This window comes from Cladophialophora bantiana (assembly GCF_000835475.1).
Source record: "Cladophialophora bantiana CBS 173.52 unplaced genomic scaffold supercont1.2, whole genome shotgun sequence".
In the NCBI taxonomy this organism is placed as follows: domain Eukaryota; kingdom Fungi; phylum Ascomycota; class Eurotiomycetes; order Chaetothyriales; family Herpotrichiellaceae; genus Cladophialophora; species Cladophialophora bantiana.
In genome coordinates this window covers 1,131,047-1,145,195 of record NW_015971576.1, presented here as the reverse complement: position 1 = coordinate 1,145,195, position 14,149 = coordinate 1,131,047, and the positions used below count along the sequence as shown (strand labels likewise).

Sequence of the window (14,149 nt, the reverse complement as noted above, 5' to 3'; positions counted from 1 at the left end):
TCGCGCCCAAGACAGAGACTGACGAGGCTGAATGTCACGTGGATTCTCCGGGAAACTTTCCTAAAATGAACTGCGGACACTTCACTCAGTGAGGCGGCATGGAAGTGTAGGGCGAATGTACCAGGAGGCCATTTGTGGACAGATATATATGTTTGTGCAGGTGAATGTTGTGACGGCTGAACTGAAATTCTTCCATTAATCTGGCAGCAGAAAACTCGAGCAGACACCGGAGAAAGCGGACCTCGGACAGAGTCAGAATGAACGCCTCGCACCCATGACCCCGACAATCTGGAATACCTCCGCTCGCCCACCACCATGGCCGCCATCAACGATATTGAGCGCAGCGACAATGTACCCGGGCCTAGGGTCACGATACCACAGCCTTTTCCCTCACAACTGGAGACCATGACACCAGCAACCCTTGATATGACCTTCGATCGCACACCAGCAATTGCAATTGACCCGATTGCCCTCATTACCCAAGAATGCATAACAATCACGTCTGCGATGCGGAAACATGCCCGCTGGGCGCAGTCTTCGGTGTCTGCAATCCTGGGCGGAGGGGCTACAAGATTGCAAGAGAAGGACTTTCTACGCTCGTCCTCGCAAAGTCGCCGGAACAGTAAAGGGCCCGTAATACTGGATCCTGGCATGGCCAGGCTGAACGTCCCCAACACCTCAGACGATGAAAATTCCAGTCTTGCTAGTCGATGGGGTCTGCGAGGTCGAAAGGGCAAGATCATGCAAGATAACCCCTTGCTAACTGCCTTTGCGCGTCTCAGAAGAGATCTTGCGCGCTGCCGAGACGTGGCTGCTGTGGATGCCCCCGAGCTACTACACCCTTTCCTGCAAGTCATACGCAGTTCTTCGACGAGTGCCGCGATTACTAGTCTAGCGGTGATCTCGATCACGAAGTTCTTCGCGTACAACATTATCACGGTCAGGTCACCTCGGATCTCTCAGGGAATGCATCTCCTCAGTGCGGCGATCACTCACTGCCGGTTCGAAGCTAGTGACACGGCGGCGGATGAGGTGGTCTTGCTGCGCATCCTGAGGCTCATGGAGTTGATCATATCCAGGCCAGAGGGCCAGTTGTTGGGCGACGAGAGTATCTGCGAGATGATGAGTACTGGATTAAGCATGTGCTGTCAGTCAAGGCTTTCAGAGGTTCTGAGGAGGTCTGCCGAGATGGCCATGGTGACCATGTGCCAGGTAGTGTTTAGCAGACTGAAGTCGTTGAAGGTGGAAGAAATACCGAAATCGAGGAGTCGGTCGAATACGAGGACAACTCTGCTTAGTGCGACCGAAGAGCTGAAGATTGAACCGCCGATGACGGGTAGCGTTATGGGAAATGGCGAACCAGAAAGGCCTAGTGTTGACGTTGACGGGCGATCCAGTGTCGAAGACGTTACTGGATCCAAATCTTCCACAGAGCCACAGAATACCACCGCCCCGGCAAAGGAAGACGAGTTCGACAGCGTTGAGCCATACGCCCTACCCTCCATCAAAGAGCTCTTCCGGGTTCTAATTGATCTTCTTGATCCACATGACAAAACACATACAGACGCGATGCGCATCATGGCCCTCAGAATTATCGATGTTGCCCTAGAAGTTTCTGGGCCTTCGATAGCGAAACAGCCTGTTTTGGCAGCACTAGTCCAGGATGATCTTTGTCGGCATTTGTTCCAGCTTGTCCGATCGGACAATATGGTCCTGTTAAACAGCTCTCTGCGTGTCGCCAGCACGCTGCTTGCTACATGCCGACAGTTGCTTAAGCTGCAGCAAGAGTTATTCCTTTCGTACTTGGTGGCTTGTCTGCACCCACGGGTGGATATCCCCCAGGAGCCAGGGATTGATCCGTCGCTCTATGAGGGTGTGCCACAATCTCCCAAATTAGTGAAACCGGCACCATCGCAGCCGGGCAGTGGTCGGTCAACCCCGGTTCCAATCAAGGACAGGCAAAAGCTGGGTCTGGAAGGCGGTACTAGGAGGCCGGAAGCCAGAGAAGCGATGGTTGAAAGTATTGGCACCTTGGTCCGCATCCCCGGCTTTATGGCGGAACTGTTCCTCAATTATGACTGCGAAGTCGACAGGCAGGACCTTTGCGAAGACATGGTTGGCCTTCTGTCGCGGAATGCCTTCCCAGATTCTGCTACTTGGAGTACCACAAATGTGCCGCCGCTGTGTCTGGATTCATTACTGAGCTTCGTCCAGTTTATTGCTGAGAGGCTTGACCACGAAATGCCAGCATGGTCACAGGGGCGAATAGACAAGATGCGATTACAGCGAGCGAGGAAGAAGATCATCAAGGCAGGCGCATCCAAGTTCAACGACGATCCGAAAGCAGGAGTGGCATATCTAGTCAGGAATGGCATCATAGAAAATCCGGATGATCCGGTACAGGTGGCTCAGTTCTTGAAAGGGACCTCGCACGTCTCAAAAAAGGTTCTTGGAGAGTTTCTGACCAAGAAGTCGAATGAGCCACTGTTGACAGCATTCATCGGGCTATTTGATTTCGAGGATAAACGCATCGACGAGGCCCTTCGGGAAATGTTGGGCTCTTTCCGCCTTCCGGGAGAAGCGGCACTTATCTCCCGAATCGTCAACACCTTCACGGAAAAATATTGCAGAACTGCTGCATCCGAGGAGATTGCAGACAAAGATGCTGCCTTCGTTCTGGCATATGCGATCATCATGCTAAACACCGATCTGTATAACCCAAACGTTGCGAAGACACAGAAGCGAATGTCTTATGAGGACTTTGCAAGGAATCTCCGGGGTGTCAATGCCGGCAAGGACTTTTCCACAGAATTACTGCAGGATATCTACGAAGCCATCAAAGAGAACGAGATCATTCTCCCAGACGAGCACGAAAACAAACATGCCTTCGAATACGCCTGGAAGGAGCTGTTACTGAAAACGCATAACGCCGGGTCTCTAGAGTTGTGCGACACCAACGCATTTGACGCAGAAATGTTCAAGGCAACTTGGAAACCAATCATTGCAACTCTCTGCTATGTCTTCATGTCAGCCTCAGATGATGCTGTTTTCTCTCGAGTTGTCGTCGGGTTCGATCAGTGCGCACAGATCGCGGCAAAATATGGAATTACTGAAGCTTTTGACCGTATTGTCTACAGCGTCAGTCACATCAGCGGGCTAGCTGCAGAAGTTCCTCCGAGCACATCCTTGAATACAGAAGTTCAGGTTGGGAAGAAGAGAATCATGGTTAGCGAAATGGCAGTGAGGCTCGGACGAGATTTTCGAGCACAATTATCAACCGTATTACTATTCAGAGTATTGCAGGGCCATGAGGACGCCGTCGGCGAGACTTGGATTTACGTCGTGCGCATCTTACGGAACCTGTTTGTCAATTCTCTTATCACATTGCCAAAGTTCGAGGAAAATAGACTGGAAAGCCTTGGCCCGATACCTCTACAATCTCCTTCACAAGTCATCGATCGAGATGGCCGACTCAGTGAAAGCGGCATTTTCTCAACGTTTACCTCTTATCTCTCCAGCTATGCTGCCGACGATCCACCAGAGCCTTCGGAAGAAGAGCTCGAAAATACACTTTCATGTGTGGACTGCGTGAAGGCATGTCGACCTGACACTGTCCTCCAACATATGGCCTCACTTCCTGCCTCGCAAATTAAAAACGTGGTCTCTGCTCTGCTGTCTCAGATGGAAGAACTGTCACCAGTCGTCACCGTTAAGCCAGAACGCCCGATTCCCGTTACTGTTAGGGTCAATGGCCACCGCATGCCAAAAGCTGGACCGGAGTACGATCCTGGCACCGTATTTCTTCTCGAGCTTGCAACGCTGCTCACATTAAGAGACGACGAAACGATTGCTGCAGCCGGAGAGCAACTTACTGGATCGTTACAGAACGCAGTCAGAGATGCTTCAAATCTCCATCCTCTCGCTGCGTCTAGAGTTGTGCATTACCTCCTTGAATTATTGCGGTATAGCTACGTAAGTCCACTCAAAACATCCCTCTTCTCTCAATTTCTGTTTCATGTCAAAGCATGCCGCTAACAAAAAATCACACAGACCTGCGACTTTATGCGTGCGCCCGTCGTCCTCCACGCGATCTCAAGCTTCGATGACGCTGTGCTCGACCGAACAGCTTCCACCATAACCCAGGGTTTCTCCAACTCCATTAGCTCTCCTTCCGCCTTGCGCAACGAGATCACAAAATCTCCCGACTTCTGGTCAACGTTACAACGTCTTCATCAGCATAAAACTGAGGCAGATCGCGTATTTGACATCCTGACGCTGCTTTCCACTTCATCGCCGAATAAGGCACAAGACCAACAAGCCTTGACGGCAGATAACTTCGAATCAGCCATTTCGCTTGCAAATGACTTTGCATCCGCCGGCTCGATCGGCTCGATCCAAGAAAAGCGCCGCGACTTTGCCGCGAAGCAGGGCCGGCAAGCCAAGCCCGCGAAACCGGAAGACATCGTAGCTGTTCAAAGAGCGAATAAAGCTGTTGGATTGATCTACCAGCTTACCAATCGTGTCCCGGGTCTGATCGACCAAAGTCATCTGGAGAGGAATGAAGCTTGGGCTGCGTATTGGAGTCCTATCTTTCGAGCATTGTGCGCGCAATGTGTTAATCCCTGTCGTGAAGTGAGACATCGTGCGTTAGCTGCCTTACAGCGCACGTTGCTGTCCGAGACTGTGGCAGATGAAAAAGACACGGAGGAGGACCAACATACAGAATGGACAGCGATATTCGACGAGGTATTATTTCCGCTTACGCTTAGGCTGTTGAAGCCCGAAATATACCAGTTGGATCCGGCGGGGATGAACGAGACCCGAGCACAAATGGGAGGCTTATTGTGCAAGGTCTTTCTGAGGTATCTGGACAGGTTGAACGACATCCAACTCGTTACTCAGACCGAAGATGACGACCAAAGCAATAAAAACGAAAAGGAAGGTGAGCAAGATGATGACGAAGAGCAACAGAAGGCCACTTCAGCGAAAGGTGGCAGTAGCAACAAAATGACAGACGTGTGGATCAAGACCCTCGAACTCCTCGACAGGCTGATGAACGCTGGCACCGTGGTTGAACAGCAAGGTGACGCGCTCGCAGAGGCTGTCCGGGAGGGCGTGAAGAACACGCTGCTTGTCATGGATGGGGCAGGATATCTCGGCCGTCACGCCCAGGATATTATTTGGGCAGGAGGTAAAATAACTCCTCGTACCCCACTCGGCCTTGATGATGAAAATGGGGAGATTCGGATCTGGCCCGAGACGGTGAGGCGCCTGGATCGGTTTCTCCCGGGCTTGGTGCAGGAGTTGTTCCCTCCTGAGCGCGAATCGGAACCTACTACTGCTACTGCTACAGCTACTACTGCTGGCGGTGGCAGCAGCGAGGATGGGAATCGCAAGCCAGGGCAAATGCAGCGGGGCAGCAGGGGGTCACGACCACAGACGAGAGATGGAGAAAAGAGATGAATCATGGATAGATAGCAAGAACGCCGGGGTTTGCATCACATGGCAGGGAACAAGGGGAAAGGGGAGGGCCCTTTGCCTACCTAGGTTCCTAAGTACATGTCCCTCCGTACTTGCGGTACCTGCTTGGGCGTGCTGTGGTTAGGAAACACAGGAGAAAAATGCGGGCGATATATACATTTGTATCTCCTGCCTAGGTGCCTACATATTGTTACCTCTCGTTGTACTGGACCATTGTCGTGTTGTACAGTCACTGGCTGCGGAGGCTACACAAGTACCGGCTGTACTGTGCTGTGCTGTGCTGTGCTGTGTGCATTTAATTTCAATTCCTCTTTTGAAGACTTGTCCGATCGGAACGAATGTGGTGAAGAAAAAAAAAAATAAATAGTTTGTCAGTGACTCGATGGTGCCTCAGTACCTAGCTTACTAGTTCATAGTTTACCCATGCCACATGCGTGCCACCGATGTGCGAGTACACACAGAGTGCAGCGGACACTTATGCAGGCTCAGAGCGCTTTCTCTCGCCTCCTGCTTTGACATCAAAACCTTTTCGCACATCTGACATGTCGTGCCTAGATACTCGCCGTGTTCTTCCACCAGTTCGGGCCGACCAGATGTCGAACGAGAGATATCGATCATCACAACTACTCCTCTCAAGCTTCATACCAAGGGAGGAACCTCGTGGCGATATCGCAGTGTTTCCTTGCCAAGTCAAGTGTGTATGCATCCGACTTCCCTAGCCAGGCTTGTTCATCAACCTTCGCTATTCTTTGCCAACATTCTCAATCACAGCCTCATCCTTCGCATCGTGTTCCCCATTCTTCGCTTTCCTCGCACAATCACAGCCCCAATCTCTCCTAAATTGATCGACACTCAATTTGCCCAGTTTCTTCAAGGCAGCCCGACTCGCTCGGACCCTGGCGTACTTCTCTCCCGTTCCTTTGTCCACTGCCACCATGTTTCCGTGCACGAACCATGCTACATGCACCATCACCCCAGAGACAGCTTCGTCACCGTTTTCTCCTCTCCCCCCCGCGTCTTCATCATCATCTTGACCATTATCTCGAGAGGTGTTAGTGGTGGGCTGCACACTGTTTTCGGTCGTAATTAGTGAACATTTTCGGCACCGAAATTCTTGCTCAAGAAGACGATAAAGGTAAGTAGTTGGATGACGGTTTGCAAAGGTATCATAGGCCTCAATATCCTGAAAGAACCACTTGACGTGCTTCTCGAAGAAATGCTCGATCTCCCGCAAGTCGAAGTCGGAGTCGACAAGCACAGCGCCCAAGTAACTCTCCACTAGGTCAGCTAAGACCTTTGGTACATGGCGTTCGGGTGCAACTCGAGTCCAGAAGTCGGGTTTCACGTCCTTTTGTTCCCAGGCCTCTTGGACTGCGGATGCGTAGCTGGCTATATCTGTGCAGACAGCAATACTATGAGCGTAGAGGTACTTGTTGAATCCCAGAATAACCGCCAAGGCGGCGAGGAATTTATTCGATACCATGGCCATTTTGTGCTCGGTTAACCATTGAGGACCACGAGTCGGGTGAGTGGAAAATAACCACCACACGCAAACCCAATCTAGGCAAGCATCACCCAAAAATTCGAGTCGTTGAAGATTTTGAACTGGTGAGTGCTGGTCGGACGAGTGGGTGAACGCTGAACGCGCAAGACGTGGATTCTTGAACCGATAGCCGGTGGCCTCGAAGAGCTTATCGGCATAATCATTCGCAATCGGGTCGTTCATTTCTGCAACCCAAGGCGCCGGTTTGTACATTGGAAGAATCTCTTTCCAGGAATTGATGGCGTGATCAGGATGTTCCACAAATTTAGTGATCGCCTTGATCCCGAGATCGAGCTTCTCCTCCGTGGGCAAGTGACGACTGCTCATGATACATGCTCCGATGGTTGCCTCACAGACGTCCGCTATGGTCTTCTTTCCTAGCGCATGTTTGCGGTGTTTGTCTGTCAGTTTGATGACTCGACCTCTCTCCAGCTCCAAGAACTCTGGGTACCATGTGTCACGCCAATGATCATTGGCAGAGCGGATGTAGCGAAAAAGCTCGTAGTGGGGAGCAGATGCAGTGGTACACAACCGGCTGTTGGAGAGCAGGTCCATACGCTTGCAATGCATGCCTTCTTCGTCGCACGTTGTGCGGTTGTAAACTGTGATAGTGGTCATCATCTTGAGGAGAACGTCTCCAATGAATTCCAATCGCTCATAATTCATAGCTGTCTCTGGCTCCTTCTTGCCGAGTTGCAGTTGAACATCGTGCCAATCCAGAGTTCGCGACTCGGTTTCGGCGCCGCCCGCCCTGGTATGGCCCTCTTGCGTATAAGCTTCTAACCCAAGGTCTAAAGGCACCTCGATCAGATCAAGCTTCTTGAGTGCTTCCCCGACGATCAGGTAGCTTTCCAAGCGATGCAGGATAGAAGGCCACAGGAGACAAGTTTGGGCCACCGAGTACGATATTCGACCAAGTTCCAGCGGCTGAGGGGCAATGTGACACATGGCATACCGTTTTCGATCTTTGGGGCATTCTTCTAAGAAATTTCGACCGGCTGTGACAACCTTAGCGACCAATACAGGTTGATTTGGATCGTACATCTTAGCAACAGATTCGGCATTTTTCCTGTTCGCTCCCCACGTGCTGTCGGAAAATTCAATAATTGTGTTCTTCAATCTCTTCTGAATAGCCTTTGCGCTCTCTGGAATAGGGTCCCAGATAGATTTTCCCGGCAAGACGTCACCTGTGAAATAACGCCATTTTCCGCTTCCTGGATCGACGAGAAATGCGTTGCACCATTTCCCTGTGTTTTCTTGTGCCTCTGTCGCGCTTGCAAATGGCTTCCATCTATGGCGTTCAGTGAGTTGCGCGGTCAAAAGCTCGTCCATATTGACAATGGATTCAAAGGTCTCTTTCAGATCTCCCCTGGCTGGAGGTGCTAGCCAGTAGCTCATAGATGTCGAGTTGTGAGCAAAGACTTTATTGAAGAAATCGTAGAACACCCCTCGAAGAGTAAATGTCGTCAGAGACTCAATCTGATCCGCCGTTACTGCCACTGGGTGAATGAATCGCTTAAATGTGACCTTTTTCTCAACATTGTCGTCTACATAGACGGAAAATGTGGGGATATCTGGAAGAGGTGCGCGCGTCAGCAGGAGCAAGCCATCAGTGCACCAGGAAGGTGATTTTGGCCCAACAGAGACACGCGTGACAAAGAGTTTCACTGGCAGCGTTGGCAATGTTGCACCACTCTCAAGCCAGAAATCCGGTTTCACCTTCTTGTCGTAGCTGTCCTTATGGTCGGGAACGGCGGTTTTGGCGTTTAAATTAGCTGGTTTGGCTTTAAAGAAGATGCTGTTGAGATTCTCGTCCAACAGTTGTGCTTTGCGTAATTTGAAAAGGCAATGCCATGCAGCGGACCGCTTCGCGAGCACCTTATTTGTGCGCGGCTCGCCTTTGGCGCCCTTGACTGCAGCAGTCCGCTGGTCGCTGGTGACAGGAAGTATGACCTTGTACTGAAACATGTTGTCTTCGACACCTATCATCTCCTCGTAAACTTCTGACGAGGCGCCACCAATCTTCTTCAAGGACTCTGCATACCGACTCAATAGCAAAAGCGAATTGGAGTAGTTCGCCAGGACGCCAGAAGAAGTTTGAAAACTTCGACAACTCGCGTCCTTAGCCATGAGCTGTTTCAATTTCGAGCCCCGGCCCAATAGTCGATCAGGAGGACGCTGTTGACACCACCGTCGTATATAGTCATCTTGGGCAATGGCAAAATTGACGTCTGCTTCCTGGGCCTGATTGTTCTCTTCGATCATGTGGACAAAAATCGAGCCTTTCATCCGAGCCCGGCCACGACTTTGCATGTACTGAATGGGATTTTTATACAGATCGAATCTGATCACCATATTGCATTGGGGAATATCAATGCCCTCTTCGGCAACACTGGTAGCAAATATGATGTTGATGATACCGGTGCGGAACTTCTCCATGACTGCCTCTTGATCTTTCCACGAACCTTTCAGGCTCGAAGCTACGGCAGTACCCATGAGGACGCCCGGCCGTAGATTCGGGAGACTGAGTGACTTGAACATGTCGCAGAGAATGAGCGCCGTCAATCTTTCCTCGACAAATACGATCGACCGAGTCGTGGCGGCAATCGAAAAACGCTCTTTGAGCTCGACATATAGCTTTCTTACTTTAGAAGACACATTCTGGTCCGAGTCAATCTGTAGAGGTCCGAAGGAATGTTTTTGGACGACTGAAATGGCCTTACGGATAGAATTTAAGGCTGCCATTCGTCTCTCGTTCTCTGTCATCTCGGTGTAAACTGGGCTTCGTTCAAATTTTCGAAGGATGACGGCTGATTCGCTCTCTGACGCTGGGAAGGCGTACTGCCAGATTTTGTCTGCTGCCCAAGCGCCAAGTTGTCCAGAAGCCATGCGAGCGAAACGGAAGTACGGCGCTAGATCTTCGAGGAAGCCACATAATGGCAAGAGTTGTGAACATAGACCAGTTTCGAATCCGGCATTCAGTGGAGGATAGTACCATCTGACGTCCTCTGCCCGAGGTGCGAAGTCGAAGACGGACATGTCGTTGGTGGTCACGATCTTACTCTGCAGTAACGCTTCCAAGTCCTCTGCAACTTTGTCGATATCTCGCTTTGAGTCGGTAGGGGACGCTGTCATGCCGAAAATACGAGGTCTGTCACCTTTCCACCTGATGTAGTGATCTCGAATGATTCTCGAATATGGATGGTTCTTCTTACAGTGGTGGGCTTCGTCAAACACAAGAAGTGAGATCTGATCTATTTTCAGGTATGAGTGCATGAGGCACGAGTCCAGCACCGCAGCTGTGCACACCACGACGCTGTTTTCCGCAAAAATCCTGTCCCATTCTGCCTTCTTCCACAGATCGTCCGAGGCGTCGGCGAAAAGGGGAATGACCTTCTGTGGCAGATTGTTGGAGAGGAAGCGGGCCTGTTGTCGAGCGAGGTGGACGCTGTTGACAAGGAAGAAGACAATCTTTGGTGGTTTGCCATGGCTTCGATCAATGAGTTCCTGTTGCAGGTAATGTCTGATCAGGAGCGCTGCAATAAGGGTTTTACCACTCCCAGTGTCCAGCACAGCGATCACGTTCTCTTCTTTGGCCTTCTCGAAGAGTTCCTGCTGGTAGTCACGGGCTTGATCGATAATGCTCTTTGACTGTTCTTCCTCGGGAAGGTTGGATGTGTGGATCTCGTCGTCGCCATCAGCGTGAGTAATGATATATTGATTGAGAGTCGCCCTGTTGGTCTCTTGGTCTGTCTGACCGTCTAAACTGGTGTTCTGAGAGTCAGATTCGTTGCTAGAGTCTGTGAGGTAGTCTGGCGGAGACTGATCGAGATCACTTATAGAAGGCCCTGCCTCTACGGCGGCGTGCCCGTCGGCTTCCACCATCCTGGCGATGGGGAGAGAAGGCTCGTGAGTGATACAATGAAAGAGGAGACGTCTTTTGAACCGATCTCACCGTGGATATTTAAGAGGATGCAAAATTCTTGCGCTGGCAGTGAAGTGAAGCAAAGTGACAGTGAGTTGGGGATGGCGGGTAGCGCGCAGGCAAGCAAACAATTCACTACATGGTGACAACGGGAATCAGGTTTGTCTAACTGGTGCCTTCCTACCTCAATGCATCGGATCTTTCACTCTTCCAGCAGTCACCCTCCCTCATCATCTGGCGCAATGTGCAAGGGAGTAAAGAAGAGCGCCTATCCCAGAAACTAAGCCCTTGTTAGCCCGTTGGTGGCCGCGATCGCCAGGAACGAGCCAAGCCAGGGCACAAGGGCGGCTAATCGCGTCAACAATGAGACTCGTCGGAGTCCCCTAGTTACTCTCTCCTGCGCCAACATTATGTCAGTCCTTGTAGCAACAATGACCCTGCAACCCTGACCCAGGGAGAATCTCTCCTTCAACCACGTTCACGGTTGATGCAACAACCCACGCGATACAGAAGAAGTTCTCAGCCGCAATGAGGACCATCATAGCAGCCTTCATTGCTCTCGTTGGGTTGACCAGCGCTCATGGCTCACACTCGCAGGAGGAATTGGCCAATCCAGCCGACGACTGGGCGTTGTACCACATGCAAGAAGAACACCGTACGTGATACAAGTCCTGGGCCAATTGAAACCATCTCACTGACACACCCAGATATCTCCAACTTCGACCCGGCCTCATTCTTCTCGCTGCATGACTTCAACAACGACGGCTCTTGGACACCTGACGAAGTCCGCCGAACATATGGACTGGATGACGAATCTCTGAAGTCCACTCCCGCCAATGTTAAAGACAAGGCCGTCCTTGAGGTCTTCAAATTGTTTGATCCTCATAGCACCGGCATCATCACCCGTGATCAATGGCTTGAAGGCATACGCGCCGGCAAGAAGCTCCCAGACTCTGGGTTAGGACCAGGTCACCACGGCGACGACGAGTACGAGTACGAGATCCACCACTTCGAGAAATACCATGATGAAAACACGAAAGAGGAGGATCTGATCCATCCAGAAGATATAGAGCACTTCAGGAAACACGACATGAGGGAAGATGAGGCTGACCGTATACTGAGAGAGCAAAAACAGAGTATTGTGGAGAGGAACATCCCGATGAAATTTAGGAGGCTGTCATGATGTTTTCCGGGGCGTTCCTGGCAGGTCACGGACATGGAAGGGTCTGTAAGAATACAAATAGAGACGAGGTGGAGGGGGGAAGGGACATCAGCCATTGGGTTTGATCTCGACATCAAATACACAGTGCATTACGCCAGGCGCATATGTCTTCACCTGCTCAACATGTGGGCAAGTGACTGCGCGAGGACACCTGGGTTCTCGCTTTACCAATCCATCGATTTCCCTCACAATATCCAGTTCCCTCGCATTGATCTCCCGGACATCGACATTCTCGTGAACATGCAACCATCCACCAGTTCCACCTTCGCTCAAGCCTGTTATCGCCTGGACAGCATCCTGCCAACTAGCTCTGGAAGAAGGAAGGAGGCCAAGATTCGCATGTCTGACATTGAATCGCGACCCTATTCTTCCCTCGTTGTTGTCAATCCTTGCACATTCATGTTGCATCTCCTTCAGAACCTTCCCTGCCCACTTGTTGTCTCCCAGGAAGGCAACGCACCTGACCGCCGCCTCCCGGTCGTCTGCATGATCGTCCCTTGCAAGCCCCTCGACCAAATCCCTGACGCTTCCCGACCCTTGCAAACTCCCTGCTTCACCGACTCTGACTACCAAGCACCTCCATCCGTTTCTCTCACATCCCCTCCTCAACCCTTCAATACTCCACGGATTGATATCCCAGCCGTAAACTCGTCGCACTCCTCTAGAAAGATAACAGAATGCGAAGTATCCGATGCCGATGTAGAAATCGACCACGTCGACATCGCCAACAGGCTGATTTAATTCAGACTCAGCAAGCCCAGGGAAGTGGGACTGTAATCCGAGTATCCTTGCCTTCTCGGAGATGTTTCCGCGACTGAACATCGTGTACAATGGAGCCCAGCACTGCGCAATTCCTTGGAGCTGACACGTGGATGTCCAGAAAGCCTCGTCGAAGTCCTGGACGGTGGGATGGAGGATCCTGCCTCTATGCCTTTGCTGTCTGTGGTCATGGTCGGGCATGGGGCCCCAGTCGCCGTACACCGGGAGCAGACCTGAAGGACAGCGGAGGACGTTTTGTTCCTTAGTCGTCGACGCATCATTCTGCTCCATGGAGTCCTCTTCGACCCTGTTGACGTCTCCGGCACCACCACCACCACACCCATCACCACCGACAAGGCCGTCGTCTCCTCCTTGCTCCTCAATCTCAGCCGCAATCGGCGCGTTGATCGCGATCCGCGAAACCGCCATCCCCTTAAACCCCTTCTCAGCAATAACTCTGAACAGCTCCCTCTTGTCGCTCTCACCAAGCGCGTGATAGAACGCCGTCCATTGCGGATTCTGCGTGGTGAAATTCGCCGGAAGGAGGAGGAGCGGAGGGTAGAGCGAGTACCGCTTTGGCATGTCTGAGGTCGCCGGAGACATGAGAGTGGTCTCCTCATTTGCAGAGTGGCGTTCTTGGAGTTCCCTGCAAAACTCGGAAACGCTCCTGACTAGAGGGTTATTCGGGGGTTTCTCCTTCTTCGGCTTCGGGAGAGCCTCGTCTCGCGAGTGACGGTGGCGTCCTTGGCGCTGTGGCCTGGTCGTTTCCGTCGCCATATCGTTGTAAAGATAATTTCTTCTCGTGTCTCTAACTGCTGGATCGGTGCATGATCTGACTCTCCGATCTGTGGGCTCCTTCGGAATTGCGCTTTAGCGGCTCAAATGCGCAAGAAGGACGTGGGTCTAGGTATGTCGCAAACTCGGGTGGCAACGATAACGCTCCCTTTCTCCGCACAACTTCATATCGATGGCGCCAGCTTCGTTAAAAAGAGGTGCTCCCCCCAAAAGGCGTGGAGCGAGAGGTAGATTCTTCGATGTCTAAAAATCGAAATAATAGAACAAGCCGGTTTGACTGGCAAGGGTCCTGGCGAAAAAGGTTTCAACAATACGCCGTCAGCCTTGCGGCGAGCACAAGGCGCGGTCCCTGATTGGGTACATGGCAATCCCTACTTTTTTCCACATGACATCGACGAGGCTCTCCAACTCGTAATACAGCCTT

At 51.5% G+C, this 14,149-nt stretch overlaps 4 protein-coding genes across 4 annotated transcripts; 2 read left to right on the top strand and 2 right to left on the bottom strand.

Moving 5' to 3' along the window:
• Positions 1-315: 315 nt before the first annotated feature.
• Positions 316-5,463, top strand: Z519_01415 (uncharacterized protein; the record flags this gene model as incomplete). The annotated part of the gene is made up of 2 exons (XM_016759172.1): positions 316-3,972; positions 4,051-5,463. 2 exons carry the CDS (start codon positions 316-318, stop codon positions 5,461-5,463), a joined length of 5,070 nt encoding a protein of 1,689 aa, XP_016624500.1.
• Positions 5,464-6,223: 760 nt separating this feature from the next.
• On the bottom strand, positions 6,224-10,909 carry Z519_01414 (uncharacterized protein; the record flags this gene model as incomplete). The annotated part of the gene is made up of 1 exon (XM_016759171.1): positions 6,224-10,909. The coding sequence occupies one exon, from the start codon at positions 10,907-10,909 to the stop codon at positions 6,224-6,226; it is 4,686 nt and encodes a 1,561-aa protein (XP_016624499.1).
• A 568-nt stretch (positions 10,910-11,477) lies between these two features.
• Positions 11,478-12,132, top strand: Z519_01413 (uncharacterized protein; the record flags this gene model as incomplete). The annotated part of the gene is made up of 2 exons (XM_016759170.1): positions 11,478-11,604; positions 11,657-12,132. 2 exons carry the CDS (start codon positions 11,478-11,480, stop codon positions 12,130-12,132), a joined length of 603 nt encoding a protein of 200 aa, XP_016624498.1.
• Positions 12,133-12,219: 87 nt separating this feature from the next.
• On the bottom strand, positions 12,220-13,707 carry Z519_01412 (uncharacterized protein; the record flags this gene model as incomplete). The annotated part of the gene is made up of 1 exon (XM_016759169.1): positions 12,220-13,707. The coding sequence occupies one exon, from the start codon at positions 13,705-13,707 to the stop codon at positions 12,220-12,222; it is 1,488 nt and encodes a 495-aa protein (XP_016624497.1).
• Between the last annotated feature and the right edge of the window lie 442 nt (positions 13,708-14,149).